The sequence below is a fragment of the Osmerus mordax genome, chromosome 22 (assembly GCF_038355195.1).
Source record: "Osmerus mordax isolate fOsmMor3 chromosome 22, fOsmMor3.pri, whole genome shotgun sequence".
Classification (NCBI taxonomy): domain Eukaryota; kingdom Metazoa; phylum Chordata; class Actinopteri; order Osmeriformes; family Osmeridae; genus Osmerus; species Osmerus mordax.
This window is the reverse complement of record NC_090071.1, coordinates 11,260,457-11,281,093: the sequence shown is the minus strand read 5'-3', so window position 1 is coordinate 11,281,093 and position 20,637 is coordinate 11,260,457. Positions and strand designations below refer to the sequence as shown.

Genomic DNA, 20,637 nt, shown 5'->3' with positions numbered 1-20,637 from the left:
GCTCGCGGTATTGCCGATGCGCACAAGACAATATTTGAACACTGAATGTCCTCAAATGTTACCAAAAAATATCTATAAGGATTTTAAAGTTCCTTTAAAATGATAGTTGCAATGTAGAGCAGATATTTTCACAGCTGGACCAGAGAATCCAACAGCTATAGCTGTATCAATAGCTTCGGTTATAAACAAACATATAAAAAATATCTTGTTGTCAATGTGGAATGCGAAAAAGACCAGCCTGTTCGTGCTCCCTGAAGTCTACGGCGCTACTCTCCAAGGTACTCACGAGTCACATCTTACCTCCTCTTTTAGGGAGCCCGGGGGGTCCCCGAGCTGAGCGCTGATTGGACACGTCGCCTGGTGGACCCCCGTCCCTCCCACCAATTAAAGGTTAGTCTCCAGTGGGCGCCCCGCCCAGACTGTGTTTTGGGGGGGCAGGGGGCCTTGACGGGAAACTGTCTTTTCAAAGAAAATCTATAGATTTTATTAGGTTGTTATATCCTACTGGACAGCAAACTTACACAGCTGCCTCTAATACAACCCCCAGTTATGTAAACATCAGAAATAACACCTAGTAACACATAGTTGTGGGATCAGTATTTTTGTTGTTGTATTTTTGTTGGGCCTAAAGGTAAAGGAGAAAGGGAATCTTTAAAAGCGAATCCGTGGTTAGCGAATCCCACCCTATAGTAGCGGGTAGGATGATAAGCATGGAGGGTAGAGACATGCACCACCTCCATACCCGGTCCATGTGTCTCCCTGCCCCGCTGACAGAACCGCGGGGGGGGCCCAAGTTCAAAGGAAGGGCTGAAATCAGGATGAAAAAATAGATTTCCAGTCGGACAGGAAAGGGGAGTGTGTCTCCCGGGAGTCGCCAAGCTGAAAGGACTCAAGTTATATTAGATCTGATGGACCAAAACCGTGGTCCGACATTTCCTCCATATGCTCAACGATATCAACGAGTCCTAATTAATTATCAATAAACAGATGGTTCTGAACGAATTTATTAACATGAAAGAAAAGAAAATCATGAAATAAATGTGTAGCCTATTAAGCAAAAACATTTCCACGCAGGCTTCATCTAGCCTTATACTACACAGCCACACAGTGGGAGGCCTAGTTTAACTGGCACTAGCTGTGAGAGTTTTGCATACCTACCACTAGGTGCACTCTTAAACTCCGTCCTTCCCTCTCGTCCTCTCCTTTGTAAACACTAATCTAAAAGACACCACATAGGCAAAATAGGCATTTTAAAGAAGGACGCCATGTTGCTTCAGTCTATCCCATTTATTTAGTTCAGATAAGCGGAAGTAGAACACCAGCAGAGGGCACCATTTCAGACTATTGGGACTCTATAGCTGATACCTCCTCTGGTGTGAATACGGTTCCTTGTACTATCGAGCGAGCATGGAGGGACGGACCGCCCGGGTGTAACCGAGCCGCGGGGTACCCCTGGACTGCCACATGCGCCTTCTCAAAACCGGGTGGGGGAGAGAGTTATACGCGGTTTTAACGAAACCAGAGCGGCTTCAATCCGCCGACGGAGCTAGCCAGCTGCCCGTCTCTACCATGCAGCGGGCGGGCGCGCGGCACAATGGCCTCCCTCCGCTCCGCAACAACAACTCGGTTGCCTCGAGCATCGCGTCGCCTCCTCGCGCCGCCCCGACTGGCTCCTATCCGAACGGGGCAATAAAGACCGAGTTGATTTGCAAATGGACCGAGCTTAGCAAAACCTCCAAACAAAAGATCTGCGATCTAACTTTCAGTTCCATGCACGAGCTGGTCGACCACGTCACCATGGATCACGTCGCGGGGCTCGAGTCTCTGAGCCATGTCTGTATGTGGGAAGAATGTCTGCGCGAAGGGAAGGCTTTCAAGGCGAAATATAAACTGATTAACCACATCCGAGTGCATACCGGGGAGAAACCCTTCTCATGCTCATTCCCTGACTGCGGGAAAATGTTCGCCCGTTCGGAAAACCTTAAGATTCACACACGCACGCACACTGGTATGTTTTTTGAAGAGGGGGCACGGGAAATGGTCCCCATAGCGACCCCATCACAATTGAAAAAAATAGTGTGTAACCTGACTAGCTAAGCTAGCTAGCAAAACTCCATATGTAATGGCTTCGATGATATCTTGATTTAGGCTAGTCTGAATGGCGTGCATTGTGCTTCATTTCATTTTGTGATGGCGGGTAACTATAGCCTATCAACTGTCTTGTCTTAAGGTCTGTTTATAATTTTGCCTTAAGGCGAAGCAGTGTCTGTCTAGTGTCATGTCCGTTTGTGTGTAGGAAAATGTCAAACTAACTGATAGAAACTTAACCTTTCATGGCTATAGATGTTAAGGTGGACATCATGTTGCTATGCTTGAAGAAGCTTAGGCTGGTGTCCTTCCTTACAGCAGTGTTGAGTGTGTAACATGTTCCAAGGGCAGGTCAGGGTTCAGGAACTACAAGGATATGTTATAAGTGAACCCGTTGGTGTTTGTAAATATAGATTTGGGTTTGGTAATTAGGAAGTAGATCTAGATCAAGTGTGGCCCACGGGCCAAACTCCAGTCTATGAAGGTTGCTGCTACTGATGAATCCAAAAGCAGAACGCTAACATCAAGGTGTTGTATTTAGTCTATAATTGAATTGATTGTTCCTGTCTTGCACTCCTCTCTGTCGCTCTGGTCCTCCACCCCTCCCCTCTGCACTTCTCCATCCCTCCGCTCCACTTATTGATCCTCTTCTCATTCCATCCAAATCGTTCCTCTCTCTCCTTCCTCCTCCCTGTCGTTCTTCCCATCCAGGGGAGAAGCCGTTCCAGTGTGAGTTCTGCGAGCGCCGGTTCGCCAACAGCAGCGACAGGAAGAAGCACTCGCAGGTCCACACCAGCTCCAAGCCCTACGACTGCAAAGCCCTGGGCTGTGGGAAGTCTTACACTCACCCCAGCTCCCTTCGCAAACACATGAAGGTCCACGTCAAGGCCTCGCCTACCTCGGAACCACTAGATCTCAAGATCCACTTCGACTCCTCCCCCTCCTCCATCGAGCGCAAGGTCCTCTTCTGCCCCTCCCCCAACTCCGGACCCCTTGACCTGTCCCTGTCGGGGTTGGTCAGGAACCGTGCAAACCCTCCCCCTAGGACACAGAGGAACCAATCAGTGAACCCCCCTCTACCTCAGGTGACAGACATGAAGGAGTGGTACGTGTGTACCAGGACCGCCACCCAGAACTACCTCCAGATCCACCCTGACGACATAAAGTCAGAACCCAGCGATGACGACGAGTACAACACGTAACACCAGGCCTCCAGTACTCTGGGGGGCGCCGTGTACATGGGTGGACCTCGCATTGGGAGGGGGGTTGTGTGGGGGGGGGGTGGTCTTGGATGGGGGTAGAGAAGGGGGGCGGGGGGTATCCTGCTGGCCATAAATTATGTTTGCGCGCCAAGCTGAAGGCCTTGGCATTAGCACTGGAGCCCAGCACAGACGTTCAAGTCTGGGCCTGCTCGTCACCGAACCAGCTCTGTTACAGTGTCCCTAAGACTTGTCTGTTTGAGTGGAGGGGGGGGGGTGAGCAAGTCTAGGGACCATCATCACTGCAGGTGGACGGGACTTGTTTTCCCCAGGGACCACAATGCTCACCTGGGGGTCATTTCGTAAGCCATTATAACGTGTTGCCATAAGAGAACTAAGATAGGGATGGAGGACAGTTGAGTTCTTCAGAAGACGTTGTGGTGCCCTGGATGGAACCACCCATCTCCACCCAAGCTTGTTCCAAACCCTCTGGAAAAAAGTTCCCATACAGTAGAACCCCTATTCAGCTCTGTAAGGTGCTGTTTGGAACTATATATGGTTCTTAGTTCATACAGAGGTTTCAATATGGAAACTTTTGGACCTGTGAAGGGTGTTCTATGGAACCATTGAGGTAGTTCTTAAATTGTTATTTCTTTATTTAGTGTAAATGTGGTGGCACCCAACACTGTTCTCTTTGGGATAAGATGTGGTCCTGTGCTTCATTATAACTAACTGGGATCAGTCAAATATCAAAATGTTTCATATTTGGATTTTGTTAAATAATTGGAAATATCAGAAAGGAAGCCCTGGTTAATGGATATGGATAATTTTTTTTGTGTGTGTGAGAAACATTTCACTCTGGAGGGACGGGGTTACTCAAGGACACTGAGGTCATGACAACTATGCATAGCTGTGTGTGTGTGTGTGTGTATGTGAGAGAGAGAGACAGACGGGGAGTGTTTGTATTGTATATGTTTGTGTTATCTTTACATATGTCCCTCTAATGTTGCACATGTTTAACCCACTTGCAACGATGACAGCCTCATCATTGTGCTCCCCAGAGTTCACTGTCAGCTGGAGGGAGGGAATGGTGAAGGGATGCATCTAGACCGATAGTGTGTGACATCTTATGCCATGCATTCGACATGTACAGGGGAACACTTCCCATTGACCGTTAAATATAGACATCTCACAGCTCCCCCCCTCCACCCGCCCGCCCTGCTGTAACAGTATAAAGCTGTAGTGGACACATGGTATCACATGCCCAAATGGTGTACACACAAACACACACATTTCTCTGAGCAGCGATGCTGACCCCTGTGGCACTTCTGGTACCAGATTACATGTATTTGTTATTGTGACAAACCAGTGAATTGTCCCTTTATGGCGAGTGTGTGTGACCGCTGCAGACAGCAGGTAGTTGGCCTGAGAGAGTTAGACCATGATGAACTGTGTTGCCAGAATGAGATGTGACCACACCTTGGTCAGATATGGATTAGAAACACTGGAGGTATGCTTGTTTTAACTTAACAGGCACCATAGAACTGATTGAATTGTCCCTATAGGACAAAGAGGTTGTAAGTAGGATAACCTCTGCTTTGAAAGCTAAGTTAAATCAAGTGCACCTCAAGTAGTTCGAATTTTAAAACGTGTATTGGATGGTCAGCATATGACCCAAGAACCTTGTTTACCTTTGATTGTACTTACTGAGATGTTGGCTCATGGCTGTATTTTGTTCTGAAGTGATGAGCTAGCTTACATGAGTCCTGTTTATTGTATTTTATCATCATTTATTGAGTGTTAAAATCTATTTTCCCATCCTTTCATATTGACTGAATAAATTTTAATATACACACGTTTCTGGTGGCTGCTTTCAATGTTAATATATTTGTTTACCCCTATTTATCAGTTTGGACCCGTTTGGATTCTGTCTGAATGACCGAGGTGGAGTCAATGGGGTCCCTGACACGAACAACCTTTTTTGGCCTGCCGTCTCTTCAGTCTTTTGTCTCGTTTACTTTGAAAGTGGACAATTCGATTCTCTGGTCAGTGTTGAACACGTCTGTTGAAAATGCAGTGAGTCAACACAATCATCTGTAACGAAGGGTATAGTTAGACACACATTCTCATTGGCCTGGCAGACGCCACTGGATGAAGACCGCTTTTGAAGTGGAACATATCGTGGAGATACCGGGCCGTTGTCTTAACGACGCCGCTGAATTGAAAAGACGGTTCCTTTGTCAGCGATTTGTTCACCCCTATAGTGAACCGGCCGCTGAGATATCTTTCATGCCGGGCGCCTTTAGCCACGGTGTCTGAGAATGAGTGGGCTAACTTTCTCAGACACGGTGACGCCATTTCACCAAAAGACACGAGAGGTGAGAGAGCTGGAGAAAACACGATTAAGAACGGTGCCTGGTTCGTCGCCTTCCTAAACACAGACAACCTCCATCTTCATCAAGACTGTTAAAGCAGGCTAGCATGCAAGAACCTGGACAATGAAACATCAGGACAGTCAGACTTCATCCAATGTAAAGTGAACCCCACCCTTTATCAATAAAGTTTGACAAACTATTCACCACGTTTTGATTAAAGGGCATGAACTAATATGAACTATCTGTTCTTTGATACTAGTGAGTACTATGTTAATGTTTAAACTTATGGACCTTCTTTGTGTGTGTGAGTGTGCACAGCAGGGGAATACAATGTGTGGTGGGTTAATGCTATATGTGTGGAGTGATTCTTTACTTAAGGTTCCAGTGATGATGAATGGTCAGAATTTGATGGAGGATTAAAGATTATACATTGTTGAGGGTCTAGTATGTGTGTGAGTGTATGTATGTGTTAATAAGAGGATGTGCTCGAGGCTGACTAATGCTCATTATTAGCCAATAAGCCTCGTTGGCCAAACGATGGAAGGTAGAGATGGACAAAGGAGAAGAGGATTGAAAGACCCTTACACAGGGGTAAACAGATGAGTGTAGCCTTTAGAGACTAGTCAACCATGACTCTGCATTGGGTGTGGGGTGTGGAGGGGGGCAATAGAAGAAGAGAGAAGTAATGAAGGTTTTAGGAGTCTTCGGTATGTGTGTGTGTGTGTGTGTGTGTGTGCATGTAGGAGAGAGTCACCATCACACTGGTAATGAAGGCTGTGGAGAAATACCTTCCTCTAATTGTTTCCATGTTCCCCCTATAAACAACAAAACAGGACTCACTCTCACCTTTACTCTCTCTCCCTCTGCATGTCTCTCCCTTTCTCTTTCCCTCTGCCCCTCTTCCTCTCTTTCACGTTCTCTCTCCGACGCCAGTCTTCATCGACAAAGTTAGAAAGAGACACTGTCTAACTCTGTTCATCCAACTCTGTTAACGAGCAAGCCCTCCAGGCCTATTCTGTTCCGCTGGCCCACGATGAAGTCTTAATCTGGAATACGAGATTACCTGGAATTAATTACCCTCAGGACTACAATTTTAATCCCTCTGTTAGCTTTGATGCATTGTATTTGGCTTTTATCTGCTCATGAACACACACACAAACACACACACACACACACACATTCTATAGCACAGTCATGCGTGTGTGTCTGTCCATTCTGACCCTTGAACACCATACACTTCCCATCCAATCCTCTGTTAGTCACACTCATTCATCAGGGATGACAGAGGGATAAAGAACGAGGGAAGGAGTGAAAGGAGGAGTAAGTGTTAGGGTGTGGAGGAGAAGGGCTATTATGGGGTGTTTGTATTGACTGCAGGAGGAGATGAATAACTAGACTAAATGATCCGCCACGGGCACACTGGCATGAAGGACCCCTACAGAGTTATTATACACACATGCACACACACACATACACACACAGAGCCCCCCCGCGAGGCTCCCCTGTAGAGGAGAAAGAGAAACCCTGCTGAAATCTGACGGAAACCCCCCCCTAAAACAGAGGGCACAACTGTTCCTCTTGTCTGTGTGTGTGTGTGTAGGTAGGTAGTAGCAGGGTAATACAAGGGTTAGGGGTGTGTAGAGGTTATGCTGGACCAGACTGGAGAACCAGGGATGTATGGAAGTCTGTGAGTCAGTCAGCAATGACTAATAAACCAATAGGATACCTTCTGTTGCAGAACCTTGCTAAACACTGCATTTTGTTGCGTAGCCTTGAATTTAGGTTGCAAAACCCAACATTTCGGTGGCAGAACCTTGTAGATATTTATAGCACCACAAAGTGAGCTAGCAGAGGAGGCAGAGCAGGCCTTGCAAAACACGCAAGTATTCTGAGGTGTTAAAGGCTTACTCTCACACATACACAACCAACCATAACCACCAAACTCACAACACATTCACAGAGTGGAAACACACGATAAGGGCCAGTTGATGACACAACTTTACTGGAGTTCAGTTTACGACACCAACAAATTCCGTGAGTTTGAGTTTGTGGTGGATGTTTTAATGACATTATAGACGTGTTGAGCGTTTACACACACACACAAGCACACACACACACACACACACACACACACACACACACACACATACACACAACTTGGTCATGGGGGAAGGGTATTGTAATTGATTAGGGAGCGAGGAGAGGGAAATGGCAGAGACTAAAGCTGAGCACCAATAATGACCAGGAAGACAAAAGCGCCCAGAAATAAAACAGCAATGAGGAGGAGAGAAGGAGGAGAGGGGAGGGGGAGGAGGAGAATAAGGGAACAGAGAGATACCCTGGAGCAACAGGATTCATCAAAGAGAAGACACCGGTTTAACAAAGGGGTCGCCCACTCGCCCCCCCCCTCCCCCCCCAACACCAGCACCCTGGGACACTTTCATCCCCCTGTCCTCCTCTGTCAGGGCCGTGACACCGGGCATTGTGGAAATATGGCCGGCCGTCCGCCCTCGTAAAGGACGAGCCGTAAAACTCAGATTGAGAGGAATGCTCGCTTCATCTCCTCCATCTTCATCATCGTAGCAGGTCACTATAGAGGCATGGGCTGGGTTTGTGTGTGTGTGTGTGAGGTTACACCAAATGAACAGTGGCGGTAGCCATCCTTCTACAGACAACGGAACACTCTAAGCTTGGCGCTGAACACAAAGCTTTGCGTCCTTTCAGCAAAAGACTGATCTCACTCCCCTTGGCTTCTCTAGCGGTAGACAATCAGCCATTCAGGGATCCTTCCGGAATACAGCTGTGACGTCACAATGACCTCACCGCGCAAGTGTGTCTGAGGGGAACAGAGAAAGAGGGGCCGACATGAGTCAGGCCTTACAAGACACTTCTGTTGTACAGCTGCTCCAGTCTACCGACTGTCCTCCCCTTTCGTTAGCGCTCTACTTGTGTGTGTGTGTGTGTGTGTGTGTGTGTGTGTGTGTGTGTAGAGGCACCACACGGTACTGAATCGACCCCTAGTCAGAGACTGAGAACGCTTCCCATCTGAAGGACACAGGCTGATAATAGTCCAATTCCTCTCTCCTTTTTACCCTAGTCCCTCTGTTATTTACCTTCATTCTCTTTTTAACAGACACTCTCATAGATCCACAACTCACCGACAGCCAGATTTGCTGACTCTGGTAGTACGATTATTTACTGACGGAGAGAGGAGTGAGGAGGGGTGGATGTTAGACTGTGTGTGTGTGTGCGTTTGTGTATGTGTGTGTGTGTTGGGGGTCAACACAGCTCAGCAGATGTCGGCTGGGACAATATCCCATCATGCCTCGGCCATAAGGTGCTCTGTGGGGTCGTACCAATCAGCCCTTTTTAATCTACTGACAGGCAGATGTTGCCCAATGGGAAAACAGACGGGCGGTCACACTCCAACCATCGTCTCTGCCAGGGTGTGATGACTGATGACTAACATGGCTTAGATTATTTGAGAGCCATCCAACCCTTTCAAACAAACAAGACACACTTCTTTGAATCTTTTTTTTCCCAGGAAAAAAATACTTTTATTATTTTGTATCATTTGTTTTGTGTTCTGGTCGTAATTACATTATTCAAAGTAAATTGAGCAGAGAAGGAACCCCTTCTTTGGCCTTGACACCACTAGAGGTTATGAGAGTTTATATACACAAACACAGGATATGGATCTCCCTACAACTGAATGAATGAATGAATGAGTGAACTGATGGATGAATTAGCTGTTTGTATATCTGAATGTATGACTGAATAGACTTCTGAATGAATGGATGATGGCGTGACTCTGGGCTTCAGCCAACCAGCGAGCAGTGAGGCACAAGAGTGAAGAGGCGTATAAAGAAAAAAAGCCACAAAAAAACGGAGACTTATAATAATAAAACATTAAATAACAGAGACCCCTCCCGCTGGTTAATACTTATGCATATGTAACAACCCCCCAAAAAACAGGAAACAAACAAACAAACAAACAAAACATAAACATTGAAACAACCCCAGAAAGTAAATAAATACCAGATAAGACAAACAGGAGAAATGTGTGTCCATGGTAACAGGGTGAATTCCTTTGAAGGCTCATCCTCAATTCGGTTCGACATTAGAAAAAAACAAAAACAAAAAAGGTTATTTACAATCAATCAGCACGACTCCCCAAACTCTGGACGCCTGAGCGGCAACGCAGAGCGGACTTGACCCTGCGCCTGGAGGCTCCTGTGGAGGGGTGGTCACTACACTGCATAATAGCACAATAAACTCAGGCAGCATTTGAAGCAAATGTCCCCGTGGAAATGCCGGGGGCGCCTTTCCTATCCCATCTCTCTCGTGGAGTATGAGGGGGGGGGGGGACTGGGGGGTTCGACGATGTCATCCTCCGTATGTCTCCAGAGAACTATGGTGTCTCGCTTACTTTCCGAATAAATCTGGGGGAGGTTGGGGGGGGGGGGGGGGGGGGTTGCCCGTGTGTGTGTGTGTGTGTTCATGGCAAACACACACACATCCACAGTTGACAGGCCGTGGGATGGATACTCGTAGTGTTTGGTTGTATGGAGACTGTGGCTGAGGAGAGTCAGAGGAGGCCTCAGGGTTGAGGAGAGCTGGGGCGGGGCGGGGCTGACTTCAGTCCACCTTGACCACGCTGTAGATCTTCGTTACAAACCAGAAACAGGCAAAGAACCCAATGGTACCTGAGAGACAGAGAGAGCGAGAGAAAGAGGGAGGGAGGGGGGGGGAGAGTTAAGAGAGATCAAGAACAGTGAGAGAGAGAGAGAGATCAGGAACAGTGAGAGAGAGAGAGAGAGAGAGAGAGAGAGAGAGAGAGAGAGAGAGAGAGAGAGAGAGAGAGAGAGAGAGAGAGAGAGAGAGAGAGAGAGAACACGATAACACAGAAGGGAGAAAAAGGAACTCCTTTCTGCTACTTGACACTTCAAACTCTATGCTGTTCAGAAGCCTCGACTTTCTAGAACCACCTAAGAGTGTGTGTCCTGTCCTGTCCGGTCCCTCACTGTCTGTGTGAAAGTGTGTGTGTATGTGTGTGTCTCGTGCTCGGTCCAGTGAGCTGGAAAACGAGAGTTCAGGCGTGTTCTATGAGATGTGACTCTCTACATGACCTTCATGTGTTCACAAAACACACACACACACAGCAGTACGTACCAGTGAAAAGGAAGAAGATCAGGGCCATGATCATGGTGTAGCCAAAGTACAGTATGATGGAGGCCAGACCGCTGATCTGCAGCTTGGAGAAGAAGTAGTGGATGGCGTAGACCAGGAAGTAGACCGCCGTGAAGCCGCTGGTCAGGAAGGAACGCCACTGCCAGTGGTAGTCCTGGAAACACCGGAACACCCAGGGCATCAGTATCTAACATCTGTTCATACAGCACACCTGTGTCTCCAACATCTTTGTTGAATCCAGTAAGAGACCTCTGGATTTTTGTCAGACTGAGCCACAGACAGCCCTAACAGCCAGCTGACAGAGAGTATATGTGTGTGTGTGTGTGTGTGAGTGTGTGTGTCCTACCTCGGCACACAGGTGGAAGTAGCAGAGCAGGATTGTGGCCTCGGAGCAGGTGATGACCAGGATGATGAAGACCAGGAACAGGAAGCCAAACATGTAGTACATCTGGTGAGACCTGGGGAATGGAACGAGGGAAGGAAAGGTCGAGAAAAAGAGAAAGAAAGAAAAACAGTGTGAGAGAGAGGTTGACTGAGACGTCCATAGCCTGAACTATAGCAGGTCAGCCCAGCTGTGCTGGTGTGTGTGTGTGTGTGTTATGTGTGCCCTACGGACCAGATGCTGTTGAGGATGAAGAAGAGCTGGATGAAGATGCAGCCGAAGGGCAGGATGCCCCCCATGATGATGCCGGGGACGGGCTTGGTGTAGAACGACTGCTCCGGGATCTGACGGGGGATCTGGTTGGTTCGCACCGGGTGCTCAATGCCCTGGGAGGAACCAATCACAGAGGACTTGGGACTGATGGGAGGTGCAACAGTGACATTTTAGACAACTCTATGGATGGTCCTGTGTGTGTGTGTGTGAGAGAGGGTACAGATGTGAGTGTGTGTGAGAGAGGGGGTACAGATGTGTGTGTGTGTGAGAGAGGGGGTACAGATGTGTGTGTGTGTTTGCATGAGAGGGTACAGATGTGTGTGTGTTTGTGTGTGAGAGGGTAAAGATGTGTGTGTGTGTGAGAGGGTACAGATGTGTGTGTGTGTGAGAGAGGGTACAGATGTGTGTGAGAGGGTACAGATGTGTGTGTGTGTGTGTGTGTGTGTGAGAGGGTACAGATGTGTGTGTGTGTGCTCACGGTCTTCTTGAAGCCAAAGTACGCCCCCAGGAAGGTGAGGGGTACGGAGATGCAGAACCAGAGAGCCAGGATGGCCACCAGGGTGCCAAAGGGCATCGCTGCAGATGAGCCCTCGCCCCACAGGATCAGGTTCATCACAAAGAAGTCAGCGAACACCACCCTGGGGAGAGCACACACACACACACACGACCACCAGATCTGTGAGGAGTACAAAATCAACACACCCTGTAGAGACATGAAGACATTCCCAACATAGGAACGCAGACAGGCAGGCAGGCAGACATGATAACAGAGACAGACAGGCAGGCAGGCAGACATGATAACAGAGACAGGCAGGCAGGCAGGCAGGCAGACATGAAAACAGACACAGACAGACAGACAGGCAGGCAGACATGAAAACAGACACAGACAGGCAGGCAGACATGAAAACAGAGACAGACAGACAGGCAGGCAGGCATGAAAACAGACAGACAGGCAGGCAGGCAGACATGAAAACAGACAGACAGGCAGGCAGACGAGGCTGCTTTCCTCACCCTGGACAGAGGAACGCTGTAAGGAGAACGTTGGTCTTCCACTTCTCTCCTCCAAATGCTGGGAGAGAGAGAAAGAGACTGAGTGAGAGAAGAAAACAGCGAGAGACTTAACTTTCTTAAAAATCTACTCTCCTTCCTCTTCAGGGATCAGAAGGCCGAGTGTGTGTGTGTGTGTGTCAGAGAGTATGTGCCTGTGATAGCGTATGTGACCCCAGCTTCTTCCTGACAGACACTGATTGGTGCTAACGAGCGGCCTGTGGCCCAGATGGGGTGTGGGGGACACCAAGGGTCACTGCCCCTCTCCCCTCCCTCCCTCCCCTCTCCCTCCCTCCCTCCCCTCTCCCCCCTCCCTCTCTTACATTTGTAGAAGCGTGCGGCCACGTAGCCAGCAGGCGTGCCCAGCAGCACCCACAGCACCACCGCACACGTCATCAGCGCCCCGCGATTGGCTGGAGACAGGAAGCCCAGGCAGGCGAAGACTGGAGGAGAGGAGGGGAGAGGGAGGGGGAGGAGAAGGGAGGTTAGGCTCCTGCGTTTCTGTTAAGATAATCAGCTAGCTCGAAGGTCCTGGTCTGAACCATACTCCTCTGGTACCACGTCACATACACGCACGGTAATACATTCAACCCTATTTTTCTCCGTCTCTCCCGGAGAAACATCTCGACAGACTCGATCCCTCCGGCTGCAGGACTCACAGAGGGTGACGAAGGTCATGATGAAGATCTGAGTCCCTGATCCCAGGAACACCGAGAGCAGCATGCCCTTCCTGGGGGGGCGGAACACATCTCCATGAACCAGCTTCCACCCAAACTCCTCCTGGGCATCCTCCTGGTGGAGGGGGAGGGAGCGAGAGGGAGAGAGAGCGCGAGAGAGAACGAAGAGAGAGCGAGAGAGAGAGAGAGAGAGAGCGAAGAGAGAGCGAGAGAGAGAAAGAGAAGAAACAGAGAGAAAAGAAACAGAGAGAGAGAAAAGAAACAGAGAAAGAGAGAGAGAGAAAAGAAACAGAGAGAAAAGAAACAGAGAGAGAGAGAAAGAGAGAGAAGAGAAACAGAGAGAAAAGAAACAGAGAGAGACAGAAGGGTCAGGGTTCTCAGTAGTGATTAAAGCTGATAGACTTAAGAGGATGGACACACGAGCCGGCTGGTCGACACGGCGACGCTACCTGTCAGTTTGATGGCAGAGGGGAGGGGCTGAAGAGAGCTGCTGGAAGTAATGAGCTTGATCACCGAGCATGAGTGAGTATGTGTGTGTGTGTATATCTGTGTGTGTTTGGGTTGTGTATGTGATGGGTGTGTGTGTGTGTGCGCGCGCACATGCCACATCTTGTACTGTGTGACCACTTCCCTTCTTAAAAAGGTCTGCTGTCAGTTGCCTGGGAGGAAGGGGAGAGGGGATAAGGCGGGCTGGGGAGGGCTACGGGTGAGTTAAGGGGGAGGCTGGTGGTGAGGTAGGGTAGAGGGGTGAGCTAGGGGTGCGGTAGGGTAGAGGGGTGAGCTAGGGGTGCGGTAGGGTAGAGGGGTGAGCTAGGGGTGCAGGGGTGAGGTAGGGTAGAGGGGAGAGCTAGGGGTGCAGGGGTGAGGTAGGGTACAGGGGTGAGGTAGGGTACAGGGGTGAGGTAGGGTACAGGGGTGAGGTAGGGTAGAAGGGTGAGCTAGGGGTGCAGGGTTGCAGTAGGGGTGAGGGTTGAGGTAAGAGCGAGGGTTGAGGTAGGGGAGAGGTAGGGTACAGGGGTGAGGTAGGAGTGAGTCAGCAGAAAGCAGCTGTAGTCCATACCACTGAATCCATCTGGTTGTAGCGAGCGATGTCCTTGTGTAGCGTCCTCAGCATGATCATGGCCACCATGCCAGACAGGAACAGCACAATCACCAGAGAGTTCATTATGCTGACAGAGAGAGAAAGAAAGAAAGACAGTGAGTGAGTGAGTGAGTGAGTGAGTGAGTGAGTGAGAGAGAGAGAGAGAGAGAGAGAGAGAGAGAGAGACATAGGGAAGGAAGAGGGAGAAACATTATTGAGCAGCATATGCAACAATTCCTAAACCATTTAATGCACAACTGTGATCTGCTTGAGTGGTCCCTGTAGAGTGCATATACATTTGTTTTTCTCTGAACCTAAACAACAGAATGACAACAAATTATGCAACAATCACATATATTCCAGTATTAAAAGTGTTTGATGCATTTTGGGGAGGACGGGCGAGGAGAGACAACGAGAGAGAGAGAGAGAGAGAGAGAGTGTGTGCCTGTGTGTGCCTGTGTGTGTATGAGTGTGTGTGTATTTGACGGTGTCTATTTGACTCACCTAAACCATTGGATGTTGGTATGAGGCATAGACTCCAGGATGTAGTCCCAGCGAGAGGCCCATCTAATATTAGTATCCTCCTAAACACACACACACACACACACACAAATATGAAGAATAACATCGAATGTATGAGCCCGGAGACCGTTAAGGTCTGAAAGTGCCCGTGTGTGGACGTCTGGGACGTACCACAAAGCGAACAGAGTACGTGTAGGGGATCTTGATCTGGCCGGTGAACTTGTTGCTGAGATCCATGGGACCCCCGGAGCAGTCTGGAGACTCCACATTGGTGTGCTTGTAGCTAGGAGAGGAGAGGAGAGAGACTGAGCCGACTGTCTCCCCGTCTCGCCGTCTGCCGCCCTGTCTATGTACCCCGTCTGTCTCCCTACCTCTTGGGCTCCATCTTGGCAGCCACCAGCCTGGCCCCGGCGTCCTCGTTCTCCACCACATGGTAGTGGATGCTGATGTCCACGTGGTTGAAGATGTAGAACGTGTCCTTGTCGTTGAAGTCAGACTGGCAAGCAACAACAACAAACATTGAAGGTAAACAGCTATTCCCTGGCGCTTTAACAAACACCAAGAAAAATACACAGGTCTATAGTGCCATTACAAACTAGCCAAATATACTACCAACATACCAGTTAATGGTCAATAGCTGACATGTCATATATGTTCTGCTGTAGAACCTACAAATATACATGTCATAGACTATTTTATATTCTAACATATCATACATGGACTATCAAAAAACAAACTTGTTCTAGTACAGTTTCTGCCATTTATCAAACATGCTCTGACATATATGATCAGTGTAACATATGTCAGACATGTTCTGCCACATACTTACATTGACCACACATGCGTCTTTGGGCCGCCCCGCCTCTGTCACGTAGCAGCCAATGGGGAAGCCCGGATTGCAAAACTTCTGTCCATCCTCCACGTCATAGCACCATGTGACCGGCATGTTGTCAACAATCCTGAGGGCAGGGGGAAAGGACAAGGTTAAAGGTCAAACAAGGGACCAAGTTCTGAACCTGGGACCCATTATAGGGCTTGAGGGCAACCTCTTGTGAAGGGATGTGTGAGCAATAAACTAGGGGGGGTCATCATCACAGGTGAAACATGCCACCTGGTGGTCAATTGAGGATATACAGTTAGGTCCATAAGTATTTGGACATTGACACAATTTTCATCATTTTGGCTCTGTATACCACCACAATGGATTTGAAATGAAATAATCAAGATGTTCTTTAAGTGCAGACTTTCAGCTTTAATTTCAGGGTATTTACATCCAAATCAGGTGAACGGTGTAGGAATTACAATACATTTTATATGTGGCCCCCCCCTTTTTAAGGGACCAAAAGTAATTGGACAATTGGCTGCTCAGCTGTTCCATGGCCAGGTGTGTTATTCCCTCATAAAGGGAGTTCGTTATTTCATTGACAAGGAGCAGATAAAAGGTCTAGAGTTCATTTCAAGTATGGTATTTGTGTTTGGAATCTGTTGCTGTCAAGTCTCAATATGAAGTCCAAAGAGCTGTCACCATCAGTGAAGCAAGCCATCGTTAGGCTGTAAAATCAAAACAAACCTATCAGAGAGATAGCAAAAACATTAGGTGTGGCCAAATCAACTGTTTGGTACATTCTTAAAAAGAAAAAACGCACTGGTGAGCTCAGCAACACCAAAAGACCCGGAAGACCACGGAAAACAACTGTGGTGGATGACAGAAGAATTCTTTCCCTGGTGAAGAAAAACCCCTTCACAACAGTTGGCCAGATCAAGAACACTGTCCAGGAGGTAGGCGTATCTGTGTCAAAGTCAACAACTAAGAGAAGACTTCACCAGAGTAAATACAGAGGGTTCACCACAAGATGTAAACCATTGGTGAGTCTCAAAAACAGGAAGACCAGATTAGAGTTTGCCAAAAAACATCTAAAAGAGCCTGTACAGTTCTGGAACAACATCCTATGGACAGATGAGACCAAGATCAACTTGTACCAGAATGATGGGAAGAGAAGAGTATGGAGAAGGGAAGGAACTGCTCATGATCCAAAGCATACCACCTCATCAGTGAAGCATGGTGGAGGTAGTGTTATGGCGTGGGCATGTATGGCTGCCAATGGAACTGGTTCCCTTGTATTTATCGATGATGTGACTGCTGACAAAAGCAGTAGGATGAATTCTGAAGTGTTTCGGGCAATATTATCTGCTCAGATTCAGCCAAATGCTTCAGAACTCATAGGACGGCGCTTCACAGTGCAGATGGACAATGACCCGAAGCATACTGCGAAAGCAACCAAAGGCAAAGAAGTGGAATGTTCTGCAATGGCCAAGTCAATCACCTGACCTAAATCCAATTGAGCATGCATTTCACTTGCTAAAGACAAAACTGAAGGGAAAATGCCCCAAGAACAAGCAGGAACTGAAGACGGTTGCAGTAGAGGCCTGGCAGAGCATCACCAGGGACGAAACCCAGCGTCTGGTGATGTCTATGGGTTCCAGACTTCAGGCTGTCATTGACTGCAAAGGATTTGCAACCAAGTATTAAAAGTGACAATTAGATTTATGATTGTCCAATTATTTTTGGTCCCTTAAAAAAAGGGGGGGGGGGGCACATATAAAATGTGTTGTAATTCCTACACCGTTCACCTGATTTGGATGTAAATACCCTGAAATTAAAGCTGAAAGTCTGCACTTAAAGCACATCTTGATTGTTTCATTTCAAATCCATTGTGGTGGTATACAGAGCCAAAATGATGAAAATTGTGTCAATGTCCAAATACTTATGGACCTAACTATATATACAGAGTGTGTGTGTGTGTGTGGTGACTCTATGAAACGACATATTGTGCATGTGTGGTGTCCATCTTTGCGTGTGTCTCACCAGTGGTGCTGGTAATTTAACAGCATGCCCTTCTTCAGGAAGTCCAGTTTAGACTTGTCCTCTTGCTTCGACGTGTCATACTCCTTGGTGCACACCTTCTCACACTCTTTCTTCTCCAGGAAGTTAAACTGTAACACGCGCACACACACACCAGCAAAGTCAACTAAGCAACTGGTAAAACAAATGAGAGACCGTAAAGAAGAACCGAGGAGATTGCCTGTGTGTTTGAGTTGGCGCGTGTTTGTTTGTTGGTGCGTACCTTGTAAGGAGAAGGTTCGATTCTCTCTCCGAACAGGACCTGACCTAAATTCTCAGAGGGTCGCTGCTCTTTCACATCTGAACAAAAGTCAAACCTGGAACACAAACACACACACACACAAAGAGGTTTCAACACCATCTCAATAGATAAAAGTATCAATAAAGGGCACGACTACAGGACCTTGCAGCGCAAGGCATGTGTGCGCTCGGGTCCGTGACAACGCATCTGTGCCAAACTGGGAGCAAAATAAAACGCACGTCAGTTCCTACCGGCTACAACGCCAAACAACACCGGTTTCCTCTCTGCGACGTACAGTCAGTGTCGTACAGAGCGGAGCATAAGCTAAGGAGTATCAGAGTGCTCCATTTGGATGATCCCAGGAAGGGTGATTCCAGCCGCTATAGCTGGCTGCATTCCTGCTTCCCTCAGCTGGGTGACGCTGCTATGAATGCTCCCAGTGTTGCCTCTACCCAGGAGCTGCTCCCCTGAGGTTGACCGTACTAAGTTATACATACTATAGGGCCCTATAGACACATGCATAAACTCTCTGATACGCACACACCACACACACACACACACTGTGTGTGCCTTCTGCACACTGCACTTGAGGTTTACAAACTGGTAGCTGGGGCACAGCACACTGTTGACGCTGCAGATGCACCAGAGGAGGAGGGTGAAGCAGGAGCAGCATTGCCATGAACACATCCCACAGGTACTGACGGTGACAGGAGGGGAACGTTTGTTTGGGTAGTCCACTTATGAATCCCTCTGACCAACAACGCCTCTCATGCCGGAAGCAGACAGCCCCGGTTCAATGGAGTGGAAGAATGCGATATTTCACATTTCCATCTTCCTTCTGTCACTGTATTGTATTGCGGAGATCCCTCCATTGTTGGAGTCTAAACCTACAGGAGGGTATCTGTCAAGCGAGATAATCAGAGAAACTCGCCTGACAAGGTTCAATTTCAGTTTTTTTTTTTTTTGAAAAAATAAAGGATAAAGGTTACCAGGGTAACACAATGGAAAAAGGCACACCCAGCTCCAGTGGGCAACTGGCTCTCTGAGGAGTGAGGGAGAGACAGACAACAGCATGTGTTTGGTTGTTTGTGTGGATAAGTAGTACTCACGCTGTGTACTCATAAGGCAGCACAGACTCCACTGAATCCAACCTGTTGACAAACAACTCGATGGAAGTCTGGAAAACAAAAACAGCAGGAGGTAAACACAGGGAACAGCAACAGTCGACTGACTGATCAGAGTCTAGCCAAGACTCTAGTCTGTTCTCTGTCAATACAAGGCAAGGGTCTGGGGAAGGTTTTGGAACCAGAAGACCAACTTCATATGACTTATTTTTCATTATATCTCCTTTCTGTTTTCTTAAGATACAAAATGACAAATTAGGTGATACTTATTCATTCAATGCTATTTCATGATATGTCATGTAGTGATTTATTTCCCAGGTGTATGTGCTTTTAACTGTTCTTTTGCCGTTCCTTGTGACTGGGGTTAGTCCAATACAGCAGATTACGTACGATAGATAGGTCTATCTATTTAATCTATCTTTTGTCTTTCAACATTGCCATAGAGAAGTGCTGACTCATTATTTCAATTTGGTATAGTATGTCAATCCAAGAAAATCCAATGGCAAAGCGTTTTCCCCTCCATGTAGCATTGGAATGCTGGCTAGCTAGCATGCTAGCTACCGCTATGCAAACACTGAGACCATTAGCTTACTAGTACTACTACAAATGCCAGCTAACTACTGAAGCTTACTGTGCTAGAGAAGATGTTAACTACCCAAAATAACAAATAATGAATCCACAGGCCAAGTTTCAGGTAGCTGGCCATAACTAGCGAGCTAACTATCATAAACTGGAAGTCGATGTCTTGCTATTGACAACAACACTATACACAACGTAGCTGGTAAGCTACATAGCAACCCGCTAGCTAGCTACAGTATTATGTGACTGTCAACCGAAACTCTTACTTCGGTAACACGTTTCATGGATCTGATATCTTTTCAGACAACTCTATTATAAGATACTAGATAATAATACCTTGCAGTCCGGCACATCTTTGTCGCCTTCAGCTTTGCCAGGCTTACAAAAACTGACAGGAGCCAGACCCGGAAGGTAGAAACTTGTAGCTCCGCGCAGAAGGAGGAGAGCTCCGCAGATGAGAGAAAATTCTACAGACCGAGCTCTATGAGACCCACTCATCTTCCGTTTTCGATCGACAACCAATCTTATGCGTCAATATTATATAGCTAGACCCGGATCCTCAAATTAACTAGCATCTACGAAGACCAGAGAGTAGATAGCTGACATCAGGTTGCTGTCACAGCCTGTGCCTGGATAACCTAGTTTCTGCAGCGGACTAGACACGTCATCTGCGTTAACGCGAAGGTTTTCTACAGCTGGGCATTGTGGGACATCGGAAGACCAAGCAAGCCGAAATACATACAGTACAGGTAGCAGGTACCATCATTCATGGGAAATAACAATGCAAATGAACGTAGTTAGAACCATCTGCGTACGCCGTTGATCTAAATGACGTTAGACATTTAGCAGCGTTGTTTATTGTTGTTTGTTATCCACTGGATGGGATCAAGCTCAACCACGTGTGTCCATGAGGGGGCGATATAAGACCGAAACAGTTTGTTGGTCTGCACCAGGCCC

General features: G+C 47.7%; 2 protein-coding genes across 2 annotated transcripts; one reads left to right on the top strand and one right to left on the bottom strand.

Annotated features, from left to right (window-relative positions):
- The first annotated feature begins 1,399 nt into the window (after positions 1-1,399).
- On the top strand, positions 1,400-3,331 carry LOC136966413 (zinc finger protein ZIC 5-like). Its single transcript, XM_067260917.1, has 2 exons — positions 1,400-2,008; positions 2,800-3,331. The coding sequence occupies exons 1-2, from the start codon at positions 1,465-1,467 to the stop codon at positions 3,288-3,290; spliced, it is 1,035 nt and encodes a 344-aa protein (XP_067117018.1). The 5' UTR covers positions 1,400-1,464; the 3' UTR covers positions 3,291-3,331.
- Positions 3,332-9,191: 5,860 nt separating this feature from the next.
- tm9sf2 (transmembrane 9 superfamily member 2) lies at positions 9,192-20,306 on the bottom strand. The gene is made up of 17 exons (XM_067260914.1): positions 20,017-20,306; positions 19,087-19,154; positions 17,960-18,053; positions 17,701-17,828; positions 15,664-15,793; positions 15,206-15,330; positions 15,006-15,117; positions 14,817-14,896; positions 14,292-14,400; positions 13,214-13,346; positions 12,878-12,997; positions 12,519-12,576; positions 11,986-12,145; positions 11,469-11,620; positions 11,199-11,310; positions 10,835-11,006; positions 9,192-10,368 (listed from the first exon to the last, which is right to left on the bottom strand). Exons 1-17 carry the CDS (start codon positions 20,176-20,178, stop codon positions 10,301-10,303), a joined length of 1,983 nt encoding a protein of 660 aa, XP_067117015.1. The 5' UTR covers positions 20,179-20,306; the 3' UTR covers positions 9,192-10,300.
- Positions 20,307-20,637: the final 331 nt, after the last annotated feature.